This window comes from Diceros bicornis, chromosome 8 (genome assembly GCF_020826845.1).
Source record: "Diceros bicornis minor isolate mBicDic1 chromosome 8, mDicBic1.mat.cur, whole genome shotgun sequence".
In the NCBI taxonomy this organism is placed as follows: Eukaryota; Metazoa; Chordata; class Mammalia; order Perissodactyla; family Rhinocerotidae; genus Diceros; species Diceros bicornis.
The window spans coordinates 34127269-34152675 of record NC_080747.1 but is presented as its reverse complement, the minus strand read 5'-3'; the positions used below and the strand labels follow the sequence as shown (position 1 = coordinate 34152675).

Sequence of the window (25407 nt, the reverse complement as noted above, 5' to 3'; positions counted from 1 at the left end):
AATCAAACATTAATGTTTAATGGTTATAAAATACAAACTGAAGAAATTTGTTTCTATCTGCAATTTTTTAAAAAAACATCTCAAATCTCTACTCTGGGATTTGTAGTTCTGTTTCATACCGACTCTTCCAGCAGCCAAGCTAATTGCTCTTCAAGGGGCACAACATTGAGAATACTGCTACAAAGGATACACTACAAGACCATCCCAACATGAGGAATCATACCAAGGAGCAGATTGTTGTTGTACTGTAATAGAGACATAAAGGTAAAATTTTTAAAGGATTGCAAAACTCAGCTTACTCTACAAGTCATTCAATTCAGAAGTTCAAATCTAATAATTATCCTCGAGTTTGGGGGAGAGCAGAGAAGCTAACTAGACCTTGAACACAGGGTTGGGAAGTTCATGCTTAATCTCATGGGAAATCATTTTATTCTTTGCAACAAGAGATTACATCACCATCTCATTTAGCTTGGTTTGTACAGCTGCAATAGGCGACTATGATCACAAAATTACCTACTTTGTGTCCCTTTTAATTTGGCTCAACAGTGTTTTTCTACGTGGTTTCCTTGATCACTTTCTGGGTTTGAGTACGTACCCTGGACTAAGGTGTATGCACTTTCATTTAATCTAACATGGCAACTGTTTTTGAACCTAAGCATGAGATCAATTTAACCTTGACCATAAACCTGTTACAGATGTCATTTTTAAAGATTTCTTTTTAGAGTTGCCTTGGCAAAAGCAGGAAAGTTAATAAACTTTCTGAGGTCAAGAAAAATTGACTAAAATATGGGTAAAAGTGAAACCGGAACCAAAGGGGAGTTTTATATGAACAAACTAGCGAGGGAACGCCAATTGCCATCATTACTATCTACCAAATGTCTGTGGGGGTGCTATGCATTGTCAAGGCTGTGGGAAGTATAGGTCTGTTAAAGGCACTTGCCTTGAAGATACCTAAAGAAGAGATCATAAGAACTTTAGAAGGCCTTTGCAGACTTGAAACTCCACAAAATTGGGCCTGACTCTGTGACTCCTAGGACTTGGCAGTGCTGTTATTATTCTCACACAGCTCCTGTGGCAGAGGCTGCTCACCAAACTCATCTCCTCTCCCTTCTGGGCACACAGCTAGGCTACATTTCCCAGCCTCTTTGCAATTTTCTGTAGCAATATACAGAGTTCTGGCCAATGGACTGTGGGCAGAGTAATACATACCACATCCAGGTCTGCCCCTGAAACCTCTCCCAAGCAATTCTCCATTCTCTCTCTCCTCTCCCATTTACTAGTTGGATGTGAAGTCATGTGTTAAGGATGGAGTCTCTATTAGCTGGGGTCCCTGAAAAACTGCCTGGAGCAGTCATCTCCACCTTTCCCTGCTACCAAAACTGGGCTACACAAGAGTGAGAAGTACATTTCCATTGTTTTAAACCACTGCGAGTTAGGAGTTTATTAGTTATAGCACCCAGCATTACCTTAACTATTACAGCTCTCCAGGAGGTCTTTTTCCAATAAAAAGGAACCCTACTTTGCCAACCTGTACCCAACAAAATCCTGTCCTAAAAATGCAAAATTAAATACCTGGGCACATTGTTTCCCCTGGGTCTTGCTGGGAAGGCAACAGCAGGGAGAAGAGCTAAAATTTGGGACATTGTAAACAAATGGACTCATTTTTGTTTTCCTGCATTTGCTAGGGGGAAAAATCTCCTCTTGGGGCCAGCCCAGTGGCGCAGTGGTTAAGTGCGCACACTCTGCTTCAGTGGCCCGGGGTTCGTAGGTTCAGATCCCGGGCGTGCACGGATGCACCACTTGTCAAGCCATGCTGTGGCGGCGTCCCATATAAAGCAGAGGAGGATGGGCACGGATGTTAGCCCAGGGCCAGTCTTCCTCGGCAAAAAAAGAGGAGGATTGGCAACGGATGTTAGCTCAGGGCTGATGTTCCTCATACACACACAAAAAAACAACTCTTCTTACATATCACTTCTGTTCTTAATACTAAAAAAATTAACACTAATGAAATAATCTACAAGCATGGAAGGGAACCTATGGCAATTATCTGAATATCTTTGAGTCCTTTTAATTCATTTCAGTCTCTTTCACAGTCCAACCTTTGCATGACCATTCTTGCTGTCTGGAAATTATGGAATTGTTGGATTAGAAGAGGCCTAAAAATCAATAAAATAATCTAGATAAGGAAACCATCACCAGGCACATATCTGAAGTCAGAGCTCCTAAGTGGTCACGTTAGGATTATAAACTCGGGTTTCTACATTTGAGTAGAGGGCTTTCCTATGATGCTTTACTTTTTGTATTTCATTTACTAATCTCTAGCCATCAGTCTCTGCCATCTTCATCAATCTGCCCACTGACCCAAACTGACCCCATCTAAACCCTGGCTTTGGCCATGCTGCCTCCCTCCTCCAGTGACTTCCAGGCTCCTGAGTGCCCACAGGATGCCCTCCAAATGCCTTCACCTGGCAGTCACACTCCTTCACCCCCAAAGTGCCTTTCCCACCAGGCCTCCCACTCAAGGTCCTCTCCACTTTTATAAACTACAAGCTTAAGATGACACCTGTGATCAATGAACCACAAAAGCTGGCAATACATGAATAGAATTTAGTATAACCAAATAAAATGGAGACTAAAGTTACTCTGACACAGGCAACGATACGTGTAATCATCACTGTGCTATGTAGTAATTATGTATAAATGATTGTAATTAGTATTTCTTTTGCACAGCTAAAACCTGGTATTGCTGGGTTTACTGTCAGGAGGGTGGGAGAAAACTTGGAATGTGAAATTGCTGTGATGCGGCTCTGAAAGCTTCTGCATCCACACTTGAGTGGGATAAGCAGCCAGCTCCTTGCTCTCCACGTTTCTTCAGCAAGAAGTGCTCAGAACCAAGAGTTCCAGGATTGGGACCCATAAAATTCCAAGAGTAATAGGAGTCTCCAGAGACAGAAAGATCTGGGTTCAAATCTCAACCCACTAGGCAAGTTATTTAAGTATTCAACATCTGTGAGTCTCAGTTTCCTCCTCGGTAAAATGGGGACAATAATACCTATCAATCATGGCCTAAGAGTGTGAAATAATGAATGTAATACACTTGGCACAGGCTTGGTGTGTATTATGCACTTCATAAACGGCGGTCATTATTATCATCTCTTCCCCTCCAAGCAGGTTTCGACCTCAGCCCTGCCCACAGGTGGAAATCTGATATGTCAACTATTGGCTCACTTCTTCTCCCAAGCATCCTGCCTGTGGCTAAAGCTAGGTTAGGAGTTGGGAGAGATGACAGGGTAGAGTGAGGGAATGAGATAATGTTAGTCCCTTCGGAGGGCAGGCCTACATGGGCATAGTCTCTAAAGCTGGGGATGGGAGGAAGGAAGGGAGGATGCCAACAAAGCAAAGGCAGTAAGAAGTTCCAAGGACATCTCAGCTACAATGCAGCTGTGCCCACAGCTGCCTCTGGCCCTGCTTCCCCACCAAAGCCTAGCTACCCTTTCACTCTTGTCAAGGCTCCTGTGTCCCCACCTCACTTGCCGTCCTGAGGGTGATGGGGAAAAGTCAAAGCTGATAAGGCCCTTTGCCATCCTAGAAAGAGAAGGTCAGCTCCTAATGTGGCTGGTTAGACTTCTGAATCGATTTTCTATTCAGTCCACATTTTGTTATCAAACACCCCACACCAGGTGCTAAGCTACGTCCAGACCCCCTCAGGGGGCTGGGTTCTACAGTGGGACTGACCCTATGCCAAATGTGGAAGGAGTTACCTAAGACTCTGTGAAGAACACTAGCTCTGTGGGGAAATAACCTCCAAGTCCTAAATGAGTGACTTGGAAAAGAACTTTGGAAACAAAGGATGCACGTAGTAAAGTTGTAAACTAAGGATGGACATAGCAAGACAAATGTAGGAAGCATTTCTGCTTCTCCTTGGGAAGCATGGCATTTTATTCAAATATTTGTGTTTGGTGCACAGCAAAAAGTAATCAAAAGTCTCCACTGCCAACAGATGTAATTTCCTAAAAAAGCAACCTAATCCCATTGCTCCTCTGTATAGAGACCGTGCTAGCTGCCTATTGCTCGCTGGATGCTGTTGAAACTCCTTACATGCTATTTAAGGTCTTTCACAAACTGACTTGATACCTACTTTCATGTACAGTCTGCCCCATTTCATCCTAGGCTTAGGCCACAATTCCTTCCTTGAGCATGCAAAGCCCCTTCATAATGCTGAGCACTTTCACATGTTTGCTGCTCCCTCTGTCTGACTTGCCTTTCCCACAGGCCTCACCCCACCCCTTTATGGCCTAGTAAACTCCTACTCATCCTTCAAAACCCAGCTTAAATGTTACCTCCTCTCTGCACCATTTCCTAGGTAGAGATTATATCTCCTACCTCTAGGTCCCAACACTCTTTGTCTTCCCTGTTTATCACACATCACAGAAACTGTCCAACTTTCCCGCCAAGCAAAAGATTAGTTTTCTCTGCAGCCCCAACTCTACTGTAAGGGCCAGTCCTTGGTAGGACTTCAACTTGAGTTTGCTGAATAAACCGATAATGAAACGAGCAACAACTGCAAAGTACTGGGAAAGCCAAAACTTGTTTTGAAACTGCAATGGACTTCAGGTCCATTCACAATTTTGCAGCTGTTGTTGTTGCTGTTAATCACATCTGAACCACTTTCTCAGCACCAAGACTAAAGTTGAGTTCAAACAACCACCCCATACAAAGATCATCTGACAGGCTTCTAGTTCATTCTCACCAATTACTGTTATTTCATTAAATTCTTTTTGGTCTGTGGGACAAGGGGTTGGGGAGGAGTGAGTGGAATCACCCTGTTCCTCTCTGAAGGACAGTCGGGAGCTGGCCCCAAAGAAGGCAGTAAAGTCTCCGGGTTCATCTCTTTGACATACCACGGGACACATAAATGGGAAGGGGGCTGGGGGAGGGGACACTACGGTCACTTCCCCTCAGGCAGCAAACATCATTCTACTTAATGTGTGTGTAGCAGAAATACAAAACGCCGTCTTAGTCAGAGGAATGGAGAATGTGTCCTTGAGGCCAGAAGCTCTGGCAGGGAAGGAATCAGACTACAAGCAAAGCCTTTTCATCTGTGGTGGAAAAGGAGCTTTACATGAAGAAAAACTGCAGTATTGAAGCAATAAAGTCTCCTCATTTCCCCATTCCATGGCCTTTCTCTGTCTAATGTCATGCCTTCTGATTTTAATAAACATGCCTTTGATTTCGGTTTTAGTTTTATAATTTTCTTTACATCTTTTTGGAAGTAGACAGAATATAAATATAATCAATCTATAGCACATTCTCTTCAATGAAGTTTAAAATACTGGCAGCTCATTACAATATAATACTAGTACCTCTAGAAATGCACTAAATTACATTTGGAATGAGTCTTCTAGAGGGCATTTTAAACATCTTGAAGTAAAATTTTAAATTCTGTAATGTGTGTGTGTTTTAACAGCTTGAGATATAACTCACATAAAGTTCACCCACTGAAAGTATAGAATCTGATTTTTTTGTGTACATTCACAGGATTATGCAACCATCCCTACCAATTTATTTTACTTTTACTTTCCCCTAAAAGAAACTCTATACGCATTAGCTTTAACTCCCCACGCCACCCACCCACAACCTCCAGCCCTGAACAACCACTCATCTACTTTCTGTCTCTATAGATATGCCTATTCTGGACATTTCATGTGAATGGGATCATATAACACGTGGTCTTTTGTGACTGGTTTCTTTCACTTAGCATAACATTTTCAAGATTCATCCATGTTGCAGCATGCTTTGGTAGTTAATTCCTTTTTATGGCCAAATAATATTGCATTATATAAATATACCACATTTTATCTATCCATTCATCAATTGATGGACATTTGAGTTGTTTCCAACATTGGCTATTATGAATAATGCTGTCATAAACATTCGTGTACAAGTTTTTATTTGCACATATGTTTTCATTTCTCTTGGATATGTACCTGGAAGTATAATTGGTGGGTCAAATGGTAACTTAATGTTTCATCTTTTTAGGGACTGCCAAATTGTTTAGCAAAGTGGCTGTACCATTTTACGTTCCCACCAGCAATGTGGGAAGGTTCCAATTTCTCCACATCCATGCCACATTTATTATTTTCCTTTGTTATTATAGCCATCCTAGTGGTTATAAAGTGGTATCTCGTAGTGGTTTTGATTTGCATTTCTCTAAAGACTAATGATGTTGAGTATCTTTTTATGTGCTTATGGGCCATAAAGTCTTAACTTTCTATTTGTGTTTTCATTCACTCATTCTTCTTCCCCTTAATATAGAGATGGAAGTCTATTTCTGCATAGTTAACTTTTTAAAAAGTCATTTATAAACTGGGTCCTTAGTGGGCTATTTAAGAAAAGGTCCTCTCCTGTGGATAATCAAAAGAAAGATTTAGAATGACATGCTTGAGGCAGGAATTTTGCACACTTCATTGAGGAAAGCTAGCCCACCCAGCCTGATAGCCTAGTAGAGACCTTCGAAAAATGGATTATTAAGGAAATACAATTAGGGAGCTACTCAATCCTCTCAAATGCAAGCAAAGTCTAATCCAGCATGTAACCCCACAGTCAGGCAATGGGATAGGCCAGTTTCTCCTCCACCATACAAGCAGCCCATAATTAAACCTGTTATTATAAATTTTTTTGAAGTCAATTGATCATTCCAATAAATGTGTAATAAATTTATTCAGGAGGAAAGAGATTAAGCCTGTGATTTAAGTGAACAGAAGTTTAATATTTATTAAGGCACAGATGGATAGGGTGAAGGAAATCACCACATTTTGAGGGAAATAGTTCCTGAATGATAATTATGCTAAAATAAGTTTCAAACACATTTTTTTGGAAGCATCAAAACAAACTTTATAATGGCCCTACTTGGTCTAGGTCATGTGAAACTATGCATTAAGAAAAAAGAAGTGACAAGGATTACATACTTTTAAACTGACAAAATATTTGCAAAGACAAAGGAGCTTGATAATGTTTCAAATGCACAATGTACAAATGCACACAAGAGTTCCCTTCCACCTCCAGCAGACTCTTGTAATAGATACTAAAGCACAGTTTGAATGGGAACAGTAACGACCCCCACACACACTGTGCTAAGAGTTCCTCTTTTGAATAGGAACCAAGGGCTGTTTATTTGATGAGGATTCAAAAAACAGACGACACTGGGAGTTCATTTTGCTCACCATGAATCATACAAATTCACCTTCCATGTTCTTCATCTGTTTTCATCTTTCCTAACAGAAGGCTGTTGAGGATACTCAGTTCTTGCCTAAGTCTCCACCTAAGCCAGGCCAGTCTTCAAACAAAAAGCAGCTTTTCACTGGAGATCTTTTAAAAAAAAAAAAGAGTGGGTTGAAATGTCCTCACTTGAACTTAAAAGCTTAATGAGTCTTGGTGCCAAAGAGCTGGAGACAGGCCAAGTCAGTGAGGCCAATTGTGATTTGGCAGAAAGACAAGGGAGAACCCTACATAGAAGGCCTATCAAATTCTTACCAGCCTGCTAAGGCCAAGATCAGTAAGGGCAAAAGAACCCAAGTTTGCTGAGATTTGAGTTAGCATCTGGGTTACAGAAAGAGCTCTAGACAGAGTTCGAAGATACACCACGCTCCACTACCTCGGGTCTCCATCCAGTATCTACAAAGCGGGTGGGAAGATCTGATCCAGGTTGTTCACCCACCGCAGCTGCTGAGACGATTAAATAAGAGATGGGTCTGTGAATACTGAATGAAGCAATGGTGATTAGAAGACACCAGTCTGGGGTCACCAACAACTGGGGTGACTACACATTCCAATTAGCCAAGTGCAGTCCCAGATTTCATTTGTTGTTCCAGCGTCTCAGCTGGTTAACACCCCCTCTCACTCTCAAAACCATTTGAATGACAAACTACATGGTCACTCCGCTAATAAGCCATTGGGTCGGGCTAATCTCATTTCTTTTTCAATAGTTGAGGAAAATATTGTGAGTGTAGTTTACATTAGGAAAGGTCTCTAACAATAGCCTATTGAAATGAAGCACAAGTATGAGCAAGGCCTAAAACAATTCAGTGGAATCACGATCAGTTGACTGGCAGTTCCCAGACTATTAATTGACAATGGTCTCCGGCGCCTCCCTCTACCAGCGAGGCAGGCATTTTCTGAGGCCTTGCTCTAGCTGACCGCTGCTGGCGCCATGCAATACAGGTGACCTCCAGCTTCTCAAAAGTCTTCTTAGCTCCCTTGGTTTCCATGACACCACATTTCCTGGTTTTCCTCTCATCCTCTGAGAGTCCCTTTGTGAGCTTCTCTTTCTCTTACCCCTGACCCAGGATGGAGACTTCCTCATACTGAGACCTTGCTCTGCTGTTCTTTCTTTTTTTTTTTTTTTTTTTTTTTTGTGAAGAAGATCAGCCCTGAGCTAACATCCGTGCCAATCCTCTTCCCCTTGCTGAGGAAGACTGGCTCTGAGCTAACATCCACTGCCAATCCTCCTCCTTTTTTTTTTTTTCCCCAAAGCCCCAGTAGATAGTTGCATGTCATAGCTGCACATCCTTCCAGTTGCTGTATGTGGGACACGGCCTTAGCATGGTCGGAGAAGCGGTGCGTCGGTGCGCGCCCGGGATCTGAACCCGGGTCGCCAGTAGCGGAGTGCATGCACCCAACTGCCAAGCCAGGGGCCGGCCCTCTGCTGCTCTTTCTTGATGTGATCTTTCCCTCAGAGAGACTGTCATATATTAGAGCCTAACCTTGATGTCCAACAAGGGTTGACAAATCCAATCTGAATAAGGTAAATCCATTGTCTTACCCCAAAGTTCTAGGCCATTGTCCTCAACGGCCAAAAGGACTCTCCCCCTGCGTGGACTGTCTGTATCTCAAACTCATCCTGCCCAAACTGAAATCATGACCACTCCCAAGAAATAGAGGACTCTTTCCAGCTTGCATCAAGGGCCCCACCCTGCTTATCATTAACAAGTGAAACATTGAAATGATTTTTCAGTCTTTTCTTTCATTCATCTATACCCTATACCCTACCAAGGCCTGTTGATTTCTTCAAATGTCTTCTCATTTCCATCGCTCTAGAGATCAAATCCAAAACTCCTTCTATGGTTTACAAGTCTCTGGGCTTCCTGCCTACTACTACTATTTTTTTTTTCTTGGTGAGGAAGATTGGCCCTAACATCTGTTAGCTAACATCTGTTGCCAATCTTCCTCTTTTTGCTTGAGGAAGAGTATCCCTGAGCTAACATCTGTTCCAATCTTCCTCTATTTTGTATGTGGGGCACCGTCACAGCACAACTTGATGAGCAGTGTGTAGGTCCGCGCACAGGATCCAAACTGACATGACCACCAGGCCGCCGAAGCAGAGGGCACAAACTTAACCACTACACCACCGGGCTGGCCCTGACCCTGCCTACTTCTCCTCTTCATTCACCCTGATCTCATACCATTGTCCCCCCTGTTTTCTACATTTTGGCCAAATAAGTCTTCCTGCAATTCCTCCAATACATAGGTCTTCTATCCTACAGATCTCAAACATGTTATTCTTTCAGCTAGAACATGGTTCCTCTCTACTTCCATCTCCCTTCCCTCTTTTCTGGCAAATTTCTACTCTTCATTCAGGTCTCCACCTATATGTCACTTCCTCAAGGGAACCTGAGGTTTATACCCCATATGGAGTCAAGATTTAGATTCCAGATCTGATCAGGGTACCCCATTACAGGATGTTGTTGCATAGTGTAGTAGTCTTTATAGTAACTTAACATACTTGTAAGTGAGTTCTTAAAAAGGTTAGTTGAAGGAAGGAAGAGGAGCCCTCCCCGCTGTCAGGCAGATCTCCACTCTGTATGCCAAACACAGCATACTCATTCCTGCCCTGAAACCTTTCCTCCTGCTCTTGTCGCTGTACAGGATGCCCTTCTCCTTCCCTCAGCCTATTCTCATCTTAAGTAAAATTCACTTGATGTAACATCTCCCCAGTAACTGTCTCCCAAACTACAACAATCTCCCCGTTTAACTTCCTATTAAATGTTGGGGATTAAATCTTGGTCACTTTTGCATTTACTCATACACTGTTTTACACTGTAACAATTGCTTTGCGTGTGTGTTCAATCTCCAAGCACATTATAAAACTCTTGAAGATCATGGATCAAGCCTTACATTCCCTTTTTATGCCCCTTGGTGCCTAATTTGGGGCTGTGCAGAACATGGTCAATAGCCAACAAGTCCGCCATGTGACAAAATGTCTCCATGCATAGCTACATCATCAACTCCCAATCTGTCCTAGAAGACTAGTACATATCTGTGGCACACCACATCTCATGCTAAAATCAGGACAAGCATCCAAGACAAGCCTTCATTCTTAGAACAAGCAGCTCATTCATCAGCGATGATATAAACAAGTGTTTGCCAACAGATTTCTTATCTTCAGAAAATTATTTCAGCAACATACGAACTGAGACAAAAATTCACTAAGACATTCCTTATTGGTCACTTATTTGGAGACAAACATACTCAGACTTTGCATTCCATGAAAATGTGCCTGCGGAACAAAACCCATAAGTTCACCTCTACAACTCCTAAGAAAATAGAGCTGTAATGGGGAGTCTTATACGTAAAAAACACAGATACTTCCATCCTCTGATCTCCCAGTCTTCAGGGATGCGTTCGCTCTTTACGTAAAAGCGTGTGTGTGTGTGTGTGTGTGTGTGTGTGTGTGAAGGAGAGGGAGGGGAAGGAACGGAAGGAAGGAGAGAAGACAGAGGATGCTGACAGCTAAGATTAGGAGAATGTTAAGGTCACTGATGATTAGGTAGCCTAGGTAGAAATCTTACTACTGGTCTTAATTTATTCAATAGGTGTTTGTAACAGATGCTATTATGTGCCTGACCAGTGTCCAGTGAGGGAAATCCAAAGATAAATAGACAAGGTCTTCAGGAAGCTTTAGATCTGGTACAGGAAGCAGACGTGGGACAAAGAGGTGGAGCCCTGTGCTAAGTGCCAGCATGGGGGTGGTATAGGTGCTTAGAAGCCAGAGAGGAACCCATTAACTCTGCCTGGAGGGTTCCGAAAGAGCTTCCCAGAGAAAGAAACCACAATAGACTGGAGGCAGCCGGAGGAAATGACGTCATCACAGAGGTCAAGGTTACTATTTTCAAAACAATCACTCCAGGCCTCAAGCTCTGCCAGCCAAAGCTCATTATCCACAGATGATCAAGTTTGTAAGGGACCCAAACTTTCTTGCCTAGCTTTTGATCACAGGCTAGGGAAGAGAAGCTAGAAAGTAAAATCCCAATTCGTTCATCCTGTGGCTTGTTGGCAGCCCTAGGGAGAGAGCTGACGGGCACACAGTGACACAGAGTTGCATTGACTATGTCATATTCATAACTGACTTTGGGCCTACTTCCAACAATAATAATGAGAACAGCCAGTGATCCAGAGTGCCAACCAAGCCCAAGACACTGCTGAGCACTTCACAGTATTCTCTCACTGGAATTGCTCAAGGACCTTATGAGGTAGTCATTTCCCCATACCACAGACAAAGGGAGAAAAGTTAACTTTTAAGTGCCTGCTATGTTCCAAGCACTAAACAAAAAGTTTTATACATATTATCAAGTCATTTACTCCTCAGAACAACCCTATGAATTAGGTACAATTACATGTGTTTTTATAGACAAGGAAACTGAGGCTCAGGGAGGTTAGGTAACTTGCCCAAGGGCACACAGGAGGCAAATCTAGGATCTGGACTGTCTGTTAGGCTGAACCATATGAAATCACATTACCTGACTGTGTTTGGTCTACCAATACAACAGTTTCATAGGCTTCAACCTAAAAGTTCCCAAATCCATTTGCTTTCCACTATGCTCTCTCATAAAAGGATTTGAATTGGCTTTTGTCAAATATATATCTTCAGATAGAAACAAAAAAGAAAGAAAAGGGGATGGGGAGGATGAGAAATCAAACCACAGAGAAGAAAGGAACGCATATACCCTGCAACTAGACATAATTATTATCATTTTGCCATACTTGCTTTACCTCTTTCTGTGTGGGCCTCTTTTTTCCTGAACCATTTGCATCTAGTTGCAGGGTATATGGGTAATCCTTATACTAGTCTTGTAACTTTTCTATAAGTTCGAAATTTTTCAAAATAAAAAGTTGGGGGAGTGGGAGACTTGTGAAGAAACTCCTGAGAAAACCTTTTGTAAAAAGTTATTTGATTTACCCAAATAACATTTTTGCAGTGCCCAAACTCAATTACTTAACTTTATAAGGGTGAACAATTTACATTCAAAATTAATTCCACAGTCCTTATGCCCTGGCAACTTGTGCTGTAAAGGACCAGACAATAAACATTTTAGGCTCCATGAGCCACATACCAACCGTTGTTCTGTTTTATTTAAAATCCTTTAAAAATTTAAAAACCATTCTTAGCAAGAAAGAAGGCCAGCACAACAACAGGCCAAGGGCCATAATTCGCCATCTCCTCATACAGATGGAATTCCATAGAGTTCTACCTATATAATAAAGTCTTAGTCAGGAAAACAAGTCAGAAACTTTCCTTTCTGGAATCATTTCAAAACAGTCTGCCTGATCTAGGGGCTGGGAAGTAGAGATAGTCATCAGTGACTCTGTACTGGGAGCAGCTTCCTTAGGGAATGGTTCTTTGCAGACTTCCTTTTAAACCCTCAAGTCCTCAAGGACATGTTGCAGTATTTGATTAACATTTCTAACAGCATGACGCTTGTCACACGTTTGCAGCTATGTCACACTTTGACCCCAGACCTTTTATTTAATGCTCAGTGGAGGGCTCAAATCATTTGAGCATTTAACCTCCAACACTTCAACTATACGCACTTGGCAAAAACAACAGAGGAAGAGAGAGATGATTATAGCAAAAACATATCTACTATAACTCTATTTGGCACATGCACTCTATTTTATACTTGCTATTACTGTAAGTTATACATTTATGCATAAGTATTACTGTACACAGGGGGTGCACATATGTGAAGCCACATGTACTGCACTTCACAGGTGAAGTAAAAGAGTTCCCAGGTGATCTTAAGGGTACTCAATTTCCATCTAATCTGCTGTCTGTAGGTGCCAGTCTTTTCTCTCTCCTGTCTCTGAAGTCTTTATTTATTTATTTATCCTCTCCCCAAAGACCCAGTGCATAGTTGTATATTCTAGCTGTAAGTCCTTCTAGTTCTTCTACGTGAGCCACTGCCACAACATGGCAACTGACAGATGAGTGGTGTGATTCTGCGACCAGGAACGGAACCCAGGCCACCAAAGCAGTGAGAGAATCGAACTTAAACCACTAGGCCATCAGGGCTGGCTCTCTGAAGTCTTTAGTACAGGTCCACCACTCTCATTTGTCTCCATCTAGTTTTGTTTTTTTTGTGTGTGAGGAAGATCAGCCCTGAGCTAACATCCATGCCAACCTTCCTCTTTTTGCTCAGGAAGACCGGCCCTGAGCTAACATCTATTGCCAATCCTCCTCCTTTTTTGCCCTTTTTCTCCCCAAAGCCCCAGTAGATAGTGGTATGTCGTAGTTACCACATCCTGCTAGTTGCTGTATGTGGGATGCCGCCTCAGCATGGCTGGACAAGCAGTGCGTTGGTGCGCACCCGGGATCTGAACCCGGGCCGCCAGTAGTGGAGCGCAGGCACTTAACCGCTAAGCCACGGGGCTGGCCCCATGTCTCCATCTAGTTTTGATGGTTCTACTTAAGAAAACTGCAACTCCTACATCCTCCAGTAACCATAGCCTCCTATCCTCTCAGCTCTCACATGATCTCACTCTTACTGGACTTGCCTTCTTATCTTAAGAGGAACTTCCAGGCCGTTGATACTTACATTTTTCCGAGACCGCCAACCCCATGCAGTCTTTCTCCAGCCTCTGTTGGGCTGAAACCCAGTCGTTATCCTCTGTACTGCCCTTCTACCTATACTCTTGGTTTCCTGGCACCAACTCCATTCCACCTCCCCTCCAACCTCTTGCTTTTCTCTGCCATTAAAATCTCAACTTTAGTGGCCGGCTCAGTGGCATAGTGGTTAAGTTCGCACACTCTGCTTCTGCAGCCCGGGATTCGCAGGTTCGGATCCCAGGCACAGACCTACACAGGAGTGGACCTACACACCACTCATCAAGCCATGCTGTGGCAGCATCCCACATACAAAATAAAGGAAGACTGGCACAGATGTTAGCTCAGAGCCAATCTGCCTCACCAAAAAAAAAAAAATCCCATCTCTGGTCACAGACAGTGGTTAAGAGCAAAAGCTAAGATCTGACTTCCTGAATTTAAGTCTTTCTTATCTATATAACCTTAGCCAAGTTATTTAATCCTCTGTGCCTCAGTTACTTCCTCTGTAAAATGGGTATGATAATAGTCCTTAGAGGACACAAGTTAAGTTTGGAACCAGGCTGGTAAGAGGAAAATCAGACCCCAGGCCCAGAAGATGCCCTTCTATTTGATGAGAACTATGAATTTTTTTCAGACTCATAAACAACTCAGGAAATTTTTAGTGAGCAAAGAGCATGATATCTCTCTACAGCTGCAACCAACATGTAGAACCAATCCAACTCAGACAAAAAGATGAGAGTCTGTTGAACAAAAGGAAGAATTCACCGACACTGTTCACGTACTTGTCCACTGGGATCCTAACACTGTTACAAGACACCAACTGGGCTTCTATTTTGAATAATACAAACTTGAAAAGCCCCAATAATTTTTAAAAACAGGACTATATGTTATGAAAGACCCAGAAGAGCTGGATTGCTAGTTTGCGAGTTTTGAAATTATAGAGTTCTTATATTTTTAAATGTTGCTGTATGGGCAGTGGTTATGAATTAGAACTCCTTAATCACCAGCATCCAGCACAAAACTCTCTCTGGTTCTAAAGAGTGACACAGCTTTTGACATTCTCATCTACTCTCCAAAAACAGGTGTTTAAACCAGTATGGATCTGTTGTCTGGGAATCCTCACCTTCCCGAGACCCTCCAAACGGAGTTTCTTGCCTTTTGGCCCCTGCCATGAACCAACCCCACACCTGGAGTGGTGGAATGGTGCAAGTCTCCCTCCTTGCCAGACTGGTCTCTGGATACAAGTCCCAGAAAATATACCTGTTAATTTCAGTCTGCGGCAGCCCAATGTGCTTCAGCCGAAATCAAACCTAGTCATGCCCCTGCCCCTGACCAAAAAGGAGAGGGAAATCTTCTTCCTCCATTGTTCCCAATCTTTAGTGCATTCAGCTCCTGGGTCATGCTTTTGTTCTCATTGCTCTGTGGGTCCCACACTTAGAAATTTGTTTGCATCGGTTTCTTTGGCTGCTGACCCAGCTTTCTCTCAAAGGCTCTGCCTGGGACTCTGCTTCTGGCTTTTCTTGCCTCAGGCTACCAGTACAGTTCATTCCACCTTAGCAAATTCTTTGCCGGGCTGCCAGCTGGAGTCTCATGGGGAAGCCAGGACTTGACCCCGGTCCTCAGACTCCTTCAATTATACCCGTGGGTCTAATCCTCCATGGTTAGAGGACTTAGACCATAAATCACTTGTCTTGGGTTTTGTCCTGCCTACCCAGACAGCATATTTGTCCACATCCTTCATGTTGGCCAGTTCCCTCAGCTTCACCCTCAGGCTGTCAGCAGTCCAAGCCCTTTATTTATCTAAAGAAGCCCCTGGCTATAATCTGTGCCTCCATGTTGTCTAACCATACTATTTCCTAACCATGGCCTGGACCTAAACCCCACCTCTCCACCCCTAAACAACCCTAACATTCACTACTGTGTTTGTAAAAGGCCAATGGATGGAGCCACTGAACACGAGAGAGACTCCATCCTCTAACTCAACATCATCAAGGGAAGAAACAAATTCTATGTGTGCAAATCTCTCTAGATCCAGAGCCTTTTCTTCAGACTAGCCCATTCAATCTAAAGTCAGGCATGCAACATGTCACCCATACATATCCCCGACGCACCGACATGTATTCCTAATAGAAAAACTTCGCTTTGGCCCACACCTAACATCTTCCTTTGTGATGTTTTTCAGCTGAGCTGGGCTTCCACCTCACATAAACCGCGACTGCAAACCGCTCTAAACCAGGTCTAGCCCAACCACAGGAGCAGCTTATACGCAGAGGGACTTGGAGGTGACCTGAAGTTGCCTCTGCTTCATTACCATACAAAAATCTCCCCCACTGCCTACCTTGCCAGGCACATTTGGTGCCGTGTGCAAAGGCCTTCTGGGGACTGCGTAGGCACCAACTGTTCCTGGAAGTCACCACCCCTTTCCCGGAACCCTGATGACGCCACAACTCCTTGCGGCTTTAAAAGTTGCCTATTTCCTTGTCTTTGGGGAGAAGGTATTTTAGAACACAAGTTCTCCTTTCTCCATTCCTTGCTCAACGAATAAAGTTTCTGTTCTGCTATTCAGAACCGGGTCTCGTTCTATTGGCTTGAGCGACTCAGGGCAAAAGGACCCACTTGTGGGTCACCGGTTCCTTAGGGCTCAGTAACAGTATTACTCTCTGACAGATTTATTCACAGAAATATAGTGGAGAGGTGGATGCCTACAAGAATCTTAGCAGCAAATGTTAGATAAACAAAAATTGGTACCAAAGACCCACTTCAACAGAGTTGAGAGAGCATGATGCACATAAATTAGATTCCAACTAGTCTCAATGTCAGGAGAGGGCTATGCCCAGAATCATTGGAGAAGTAGGTGCTAGAACACAAGGGAAGTGTTTGGAGCCTGTCTGGGATTGTCTCCGGTGAGATGCTAAACTAACTATGGTTTCCCTAAGAGATGAGCTCTGATTTAGATTTAATAAAGGGAAAAGGGGTGGTAAAGTATGAGAAGAGGGGAGAGACTCCATAGGAAGGAATGTATGGAAACAGCAATCAGGGGATATAAATTTCTCTTAAGAAAGAAGGGCAATGGGGAGCGGGAAAAAAAAAATGCTGATATGAACTGTGTTGAAAGGTGCTGCACAATAACCAACATTTGCATAGCAAATGAAGTTTTTTAAGGTGTCTTATTCACATTATCCTGTTGAAATTCACAAAAAGCTTATGAAATAGGCAAGACTTATAAAATTTTTATTACCATTTTAGAAAGAGAAAAATGAGACTCCAGGTTAAATGATTTAAGGGGTGAGGTAAGGAGTTGAGTCTCTAATTCTCAGGCTCCAAAACCCATGCTCTTTCAACTACATTGGGGGGTCTCAATGATATTCAGAAAGTTGCCAAAACAAACATGCATTTTATGTGATTCTACTTACACAGAGTTCAAGATAAGGCAAAATAGATGCTACAGTGATAGAAGTCAGAACAGTGCTTTTCTATAGGTGGTTGAGATTGACTGGAAAGGGACATGAGGGAACTTTCTGTTCCCTATCTTGATCACGGTGTAGGTTACACACATGTACGCAGTTTTCAAAACCCATCAGATTGTATATCTAGGAGCTGTGCATTTCATGTATGCACCTTTCACTTCAATAAAACAGGATCCAAATTACAGAACCTACTAAATAAATTCAAAATTTGAAATCTTGATTTGAAGTTTATGTCCATCTATCTGTAAGTATTAAGGCTCTAGCTTATTTTGCGTCTAGAACCACTTCACAGAAAGCTCTCGAGTCCACCATCACAGCAACACTCTATAACAAAGCCCAGGTTCAAAACATAAAAATTAAACACTGCAGTTATTGTCCCCATTTGAATTTTGCCAACAGCACAAATGAAATACATTCAAGATACCTCAGGGAAGTAGGCCCAGTGAGGAACATTACCTGGCATGCTTTAAGATGTTGTAAGTAAATAGAAGCACTATTTTCTGTTGGTACAAGCTGCTTTTGTTTGGGGTAAAAAAGGGAGAAAATCTGCTACTTTTACCAAAATTCAGTCCATATCCTTACAATCACCTGGGCCCAAATTCCTACATTGTAAAAGTTGGTTAAGATGAGTAGCAGCTACCAATTACTCCTTCTTTATCTAGTTTGAAATTACCATAGTCCCCACCATGCCCTACTGAACACCGAGACTCTGTCACCTACTTATGTTTACTGCCTAGCCCAGTGATTTTTTTTGAATTTCAGATTCAAACTGTGAATAAATTCAAAACAAATCACTGGAAGTTTTACAGACACACTGAATAGTATTATGGTTTTTCTTGAACAAAATCAACTGAATATAGGTCATACTTACTCACAAAGAAGGATTCCATTTTCTAACCCTGTCCGAAAATCTTTATCACCAAAACTTCTGCCGGTTACTTGCTGGAAAAGAAAAAAAAGAAAAGGAGAGAGTAAATTTTTTGTTTTTAATCAGGAAGCTCAATGACTTTTTGTTTTTTAATATTTAAGAGCATAAAAATAACTGTGGCATTCCAAGAATGAGGAAAATCTGTGAGGTTTGAATTTCCTTTCCATGTGTAGCTTTGCTTAGATCAGCCAATCTTAAATTTAGACCATTTCTTTCAAGGTTTTTTCTGACCTAATACCTTAAAAAATCTGTTCTTCCTGATAAGGATGTTACTTTTCGAGTTTGGCCATGATAAGTCAAGGCCACATCCTCTTTCATCCTGAAGTTCCAACCTACACACTTTCAAAAAAGCCTGCAGAAAACACCACCTAAGGATAACACATCTATTTGTTAAAACATTAAGGGGGCAGAGGAGGTGAAAACACAGACTCCTAACCTAGAGAGACTAACATCAAGACAGGAAGATTGAAGTCAATAATAACATGGTGTCAAAGAGGAAAATAACAGCTGTGAAAGAATGAACTATCTGATGGCACAGGATGGATGGCCATTCTTGATGCCTCTAGCTCTCAGTAGCCCTGTGGCCTATATTTATTATAAATATTTATTGAACATCTACAATATGCCTGATAAATATGCATACTATAAACCCAGAAGCAACCTCTAACATGGCAGAATACAAAGTTACAGCTAATAAGCCAAGAAAGGAGATAAAATGAAATCATAAAAAATACTCTAACAATCAAAAAAAAGGCAAAAAGAAAAAAGAGGAAAAGGGAATACAGAACAGATGGAATAAATAGAAAACAAACGGCAATACCGTAGACTTAAACTTAACCATATCAATAAGTGCATTAAATATAAATGGCTTAAACATCTCCAATTAAAAGACAGAGATTTTCAGATTGGATAAAAAAGCAAGACCCAACTATATGCTGCCTATGAGAAATGTGCTTTAAATATAAAGATAGAAATAAGTTAAAAGTAGAAGAATAGGATAAGATATATCATGCTAACACTAACCAAAAGAAAGCTGAAGTGGTTATATTAATATCAGACAAAGAAACTTTTAGAACAAAGAATAATACCAAGGACAGAGAAAGTCATTTCATAATGACAAAGGGCTTAGCTAATCAGGAAGACATAACAATCCTAAATATTTTTACACCTAATAAAAAAAAGCTTCAAAATACATAAGCTAAACAGATAGAATTGCAAGGAGAAATAGACAAATTCACAACTAGAGTCAGAGATTTAATATCTCTCTTTGATAACTGATAAAACAAGCAGGCAGAAAAACCAATAAGGATAAAGAAGACTTGAACAACACTATGAAACCAGATTGACTTAATCGACATTTCTAGAATACTCCACCCTACAACAGCAGAATACACATTTTGCTTCTTAAGTTCACAATGAACATTTATTGAAATAGACCAATTTCTATGTCAGAAAATGTCTTCACAAACTTAAAAGAAGTCAATTCATTAAAAGTATGCTATTGGACCACAATGGAATTAAATTAGAAAATAACAGAAATATCTCTGGAAAAAATCCCCAAATAATTTTAAACTAAATAACACAATTCTAAATAACTCACTAATCAAAGAAGAAATCAAAAGAAATTAGAACATATTTTGTCATAAAATAATATGGCAATATAAGGATGTACAGAAAGACACTAAAGCAGTATTTGGGGGAAATGTATAGCACAAAATACCTACATCACAAAAGAAGATCTCAACTCAATCAATTCTGTTTCCACCTTAAGCAAATTAAGCCCAAATTAAGTAGAAAAAAGGAAAAAATTATATCAGAATTGAAATCAAATAGAAAACCAAAAAGCAACAGAGCAAAATCAGTGAAATCAAAACCTGTTTCTTTGAGATCAACAAAATTGATAAACTTTTAGCCAAGCTGATAAACCTTAAGCTAATGAAGTTGATAACCTTTGGTTTTTAGCCAAAAAAGAAAGACACAGATTACCAACATCAGGAATGACAAAGATGACATCATCACAAATTCTACAGACATTAAACGGATAACAGGGGAATATTATAAATAAATTTGTGCCAATAAATTCACCAACTTAGATGAACTGGATGAATTCCTTGACACAAACAACCAGAGTTCACTCAACAAAGAAATAGATAGCCTTCCCAAAAGAAAATGGCAGGCCCAGAAGGCTGACCTGGTAAATTATACCAAATATTTAAAGAAAAGATAACGCAATTCTACACAAACTCTTCCAGACAATTGAAGAGGAAAGAATACTTCCCAATTTATTCTATGAGGCCAGCATTACCCTGAGTCCAAAACTAGACAAAGACATTACGAAACAGACAGATACATACACACACACAGTCACACACAGAGGAAATATGCCAACATATTATCTCTTCATGGTGGGAATCAGGTGTGATTTCTATTTTCTTCTTTAAATTTCTATAATTAATATATATTACTTTAATCATCAGAAAAGCCAAACAAGGTTTTTGTTTGGTTTTGCTGTAAAGAGCAGTCTAAGGAAACTAAGTGGTCCCAACTCTTCCTTGTAAACCAAAGTTCAAGTTCTATTATAAAACATCCTTATTAACACTCCCACTAGAATGACAATTCACAAGCCAATATAAGGTACTTTGTTAATATCCTCTCATTCTTATTCTTATTTGAGGAAAGGTAGGGAAATTGATAAAAAGTAGTTTTTACAGTTTGCAAATACCTAGGTTTTTCCCCAAAATAAAGAAATTAAGAAAGATGCCCTTTAAAAAGCTAAGATTTTAAAGACAGACTTTTAAACACCTTAGCATTTTCTTTCCTGAATCTATTAGTCCTGATTTCTAGTCTCATAACATCACTAATATGCTCTATAGAGCTAACCTCCATTCACCATTAAGTGATTAGAAGGTTTTGAAAACATTTTTTTCTCAGGTCTTTATATTTTTATTAAAAGTATTATGTTCTAGTGCAAATGGTGCTCACATGGAGAATGCAAGACAGTTCAGCTGCATTTATTACAGAATCTATGGCTAAGTTAACTCAGGCCCCTTCTCCATTTATTGAGCAATGACAATGAGCAGAGCCTAGAGACAGAACCACAAGAGACATGGTCACTGCATGCAGAAAGCTCACAGACTGGCAAGGAAAGCAGATATCTAAACTCTTACCATGAATAGAAGGTAACATAACTATTACCTATTATAGAAGGTAACATAAGATTATAAGAAAATATTAGTGGCCCCTGGACTACTTACAATGCCCAGGTACTATTTAAAATTATCTTGCAGATGAGGCATTTGTTGTTGTTAGTGTCATGGAGTCAACTTCAACTCCTAGCGACCCTGTGTACAGCAGAGCGGAACCCTGCCTGGTCTGTTTGCACCATCCATCCTCTCACCTTCCGGCACTATATCAGACAATGGATCGCTGCTATTCATAGAGTTTTCACGGCCAATTTTTTCAGAAATGAGTGGCCAGGTCCTTCTTCCTAGTCTGTCTTAGTCTGGAAGCTCTGCTGAAACCTGTCCACCATGGGTGACCCTGCCAGTATTTGAAAAACTGGTGGTATAACTTTCAGCATCACAGCAACAGGCAGCCACCACAGTATGACAACCGACACACGGGTGGTATGGTTCCCTGACTGGCAAACAAACTTGGGCCTCAGGGGTGAGAGTGCAGAATCTTTGCCACTAGACCACCAGAGCAGGCGGGGATGTGATGCATAGCCACTAAAAAATCTCAAGTAGATTTGATTTAATAGTCCAAAGTCAGCCTGCTAATCAAAATCCTCCAAGAGGTAGTCTGAGTAAATTCAATTTCCTAGACTGCCAATTCTGGAGACAAGAATAGGCACCATGCATTTGGAGGAAAGTGCTCATTTCCGCCTGTTCCTCCTCTTTTGCCTCCTTCCCCCATGTCCTATGTCCAGTAGGGCCCAGCTTAGCCCTCATACCGCTCTCCACTGATCCAAACTCCATCCATTCTTCCAAGCCTAGGTTATTTAGTATAGAAGCACCTGGATCTTTGTTAGGAGTGTCAGCTGCTGAATAGACTCCAAAAATTAACAAGGACCACGCCACTGAAAAGTTTGCTCCTCAGACCAGCAGCAGCAGCATCTTCACCTGAAACTAACGTTAGAAATACAGACTCTCAGTCCTCTCACTCCCTCCAAGACTTACTTAATCATAACTAGCACTTTAAAAAGATCCCCATGTGATTCATATGCAGAGTAAATTTGACAAAGCCCTAACCTAGCATACTAAACTAAGCCAGCAGTTCATTATCAGAATGGGAGGACCTTCCATTAGAATCAGGATTTTGGATGACCTGTCTCAACCCCTCTCAGCAACATCTTTATGATGCATTTATAATGTCACTAATTGTATATTTTAACTATAAAGACTGCTAATTACTGTTCCCTCCATGACAGCATAAGCCATTGTTATAAAAAACAAAATAGCTGCCAAGAATCAACTACCATTACCAACAGTCCATGAACAGGGGAAGTGAAAAATGACTGCCCAAGCTCTTCACTAACCTTCCCACCTGGATCCCAACTAACAAGACTCTCGGTAACCCTCCCAGGCAAGGCACTGGCCAAGCCATCAGCTCGTGATCACTCTCCGAGGACACAGAGCAGGATGAGAAGATTAGAAGAGCTCTTAAAGAGAGCCTGAGATAGGGACCTGGGACGTGGAGTGGTTGAGGAGACAGCCCAGCTTCAGGAGCACTCAGGGCTAGCAGGGGAGGAGCAGATTAAATGTCAAGAGCACTTGATCATTCCCCAAAATCCTGCTCTCCCCATGTTGCTGATCCTCAGCCATCCGATCAATGAATCCTTGCAACTCCATCCTCGCAATTGTTCAGCTTAGTCATGCTTGACCCCTATCTTTCACACCCAATCACACCCACCAACAAATCCTATTGATTCCCCCTTCAGAATTTAGCCAGAATCCAACCACTTCTCACTACCTCCACTCTACTACCTTACTCCAAGCCACCATCGTCTGACACCTAGATAAGAGTCTCTTAATTGGCCTCACTGCTTCCACCCTTGCCTCCTTTCCATCTATTCTCAACACAGCAGCCAGGGGAATCCTGTAAAGTTAGATCATGCCACTATTCCACTCAAATAGCTCCCCATCTCACTCATAGTAAAAGCCAAAGGTCTTTCAGTTCCCTAAAGGGATTCAACACAAAAACAAGCCAAAAAAAAAAAAAAAATCTAATAGAAGCACATGGACAAAACTATTGGACACCACCATGATTTTAAGGGTGGGCATAATGAACCTGCACACATCTCCCCATTCAAGGGAATCCTTGTACTTATGGTGGCAATTATGTCACCAACTATGCCCTGTGTGCCTTTCACGAAAGCCCAATATCAGATTTTTTTTTTTCCTGCTTTATGGTTTAGGATTAATTCACTTTCATTACCAACCAAAATATTTGTTGGAGGGACATGCTGTATGTGTCAGATTAAAATAGTCAAAGAATGGATAATTTACCAAAACAGTAATGGTTTTAAAGGAAAAGTTTTCATCTACCTTAACAAACCAAAAGCAGAAGCAAGAGGGCATCATGATATGTCATCACACTATTTTATGCAAGTAATTATTGAGTAAGCTCATCTGTATTTGATTTCCTTCCCATAGAACTAACAGGTAATTATGTCTCTGAGTTTGTCCATGTCATGGCACTGCTCTAAACCATTCAAATAACAGAAATATGGAGGACTTGAAAAAAAAAAAACAGTCTAATAAAGAAAACCACACAACTTTATGGCAACATTTTTATGATGTGTTTATAATATAACACATTGTATATCAATCACAATGCTACACTTTGCTGATTACTTTGTTACCATTGTTATTTTATAATTGCCACGAACAGTCAAAGGCTGCCAAGAATCAGTCTCTCAGCCTGATCATTACCATTCATACAAATTGTATTTCAGAAATATTTTCATTAATCTTCAGTTGTTTTTTGAAAGCAATCTGGTGGACAAACTGCAGTCCATTAACTGCAGGTCTGAAGAGGATTTTAAATAAATGTTGGAAACCCTGTTATAATGACTTTAAGAGGAGATTCTATTGGCTGACAAAAGAATGGTCCCTGGATTTAAGCAACCAAAAAAATATACAATTTAATAGATTTTGACTTAATTTTTGAAAAACAAGGATATTTTCTCTAAATTGTAGTACAAAAACAGGTACACATTTCAGAAGGTTGTGATTTCCTTCTACAACTGTAAATGAAAATCACACCTCTTTAATTCACTGGAGAAGATTATTCGCAGCTCATTATGCTCACTTCTGATCATATTTGACTTATTTAACAAGAACATTTCTGCATATTTTTATAAATTGCAAAATAAAGCAGTATTGCTCTTTTTTTCACATTTTTCTGAGAAATAAATCCACTGCTATTTCTGTCTCCTTCATGAGGTTGCTAGAAAAATCAAATCAAAATTCTACAGAAACTCTTTGTAAACATTCATAAATCATATTCATCTAAGCCAGAATTAGCAATCAATCAATCAATCATCTACTGAATACCCACTTCATGCCGGACAGTGTAAAAGGTGTGAGTGAGACCAAAATAACAAGACCTGGTAAGAAGAATCCACAATCCAGGGGGAAAGATAAAACATTACAATATAGTAGGTGTTGCAAGAGAAATATGAACAGAGAACTACCAGAGCATGGAAGAAGCAACACAAACTGCATGACTGAAGAAATAGTTGAATGATAATAGTTCACATTCCTATACCAACTACCATATGCCTTCTGTGTTCTAAATGCTTGCCACATATTAATTTATTTAATCTTCATAACAACCCAATGAGATGGGTCTGATTATTATTTCCAAGGAAACCTAGACACAGGGAGGTTAAATAACTTGCCCACGGACACAAAACTAGTACATAGCACGCCTGGATTTAACCTCAGGTATTGTAACTACGTAGTTCATGTTCCTAAACACAATTCTTTGCAGCATCTGAGCAAAGAAATGAACTCTCTCCGCCTAAGATAGTCAAGGAAAGCCTTTGAGGGGCTGAAATTTGAGTTGGTCCTGAAGGATGAGAGGGGATTCCCCAAAGGCAAGAGATGAAGTAGGGCACTCCAGGCAGA

At 41.0% G+C, this 25407-nt stretch overlaps 1 protein-coding gene across 12 annotated transcripts in view; it reads right to left on the bottom strand.

Moving 5' to 3' along the window:
- The window catches only part of LIMCH1 (LIM and calponin homology domains 1), a 325835-nt gene that overhangs the window by 178320 nt on the left and 122108 nt on the right, over window positions 1-25407 (bottom strand). For all 12 annotated transcript variants that reach the window (XM_058546972.1, XM_058546961.1, XM_058546963.1 and 9 more), the window contains exon 2: window positions 18218-18288. In XM_058546972.1, the coding sequence (XP_058402955.1) occupies window positions 18218-18288 (71 nt within the window). The remainder of the gene's footprint in view (window positions 1-18217; window positions 18289-25407) is intronic.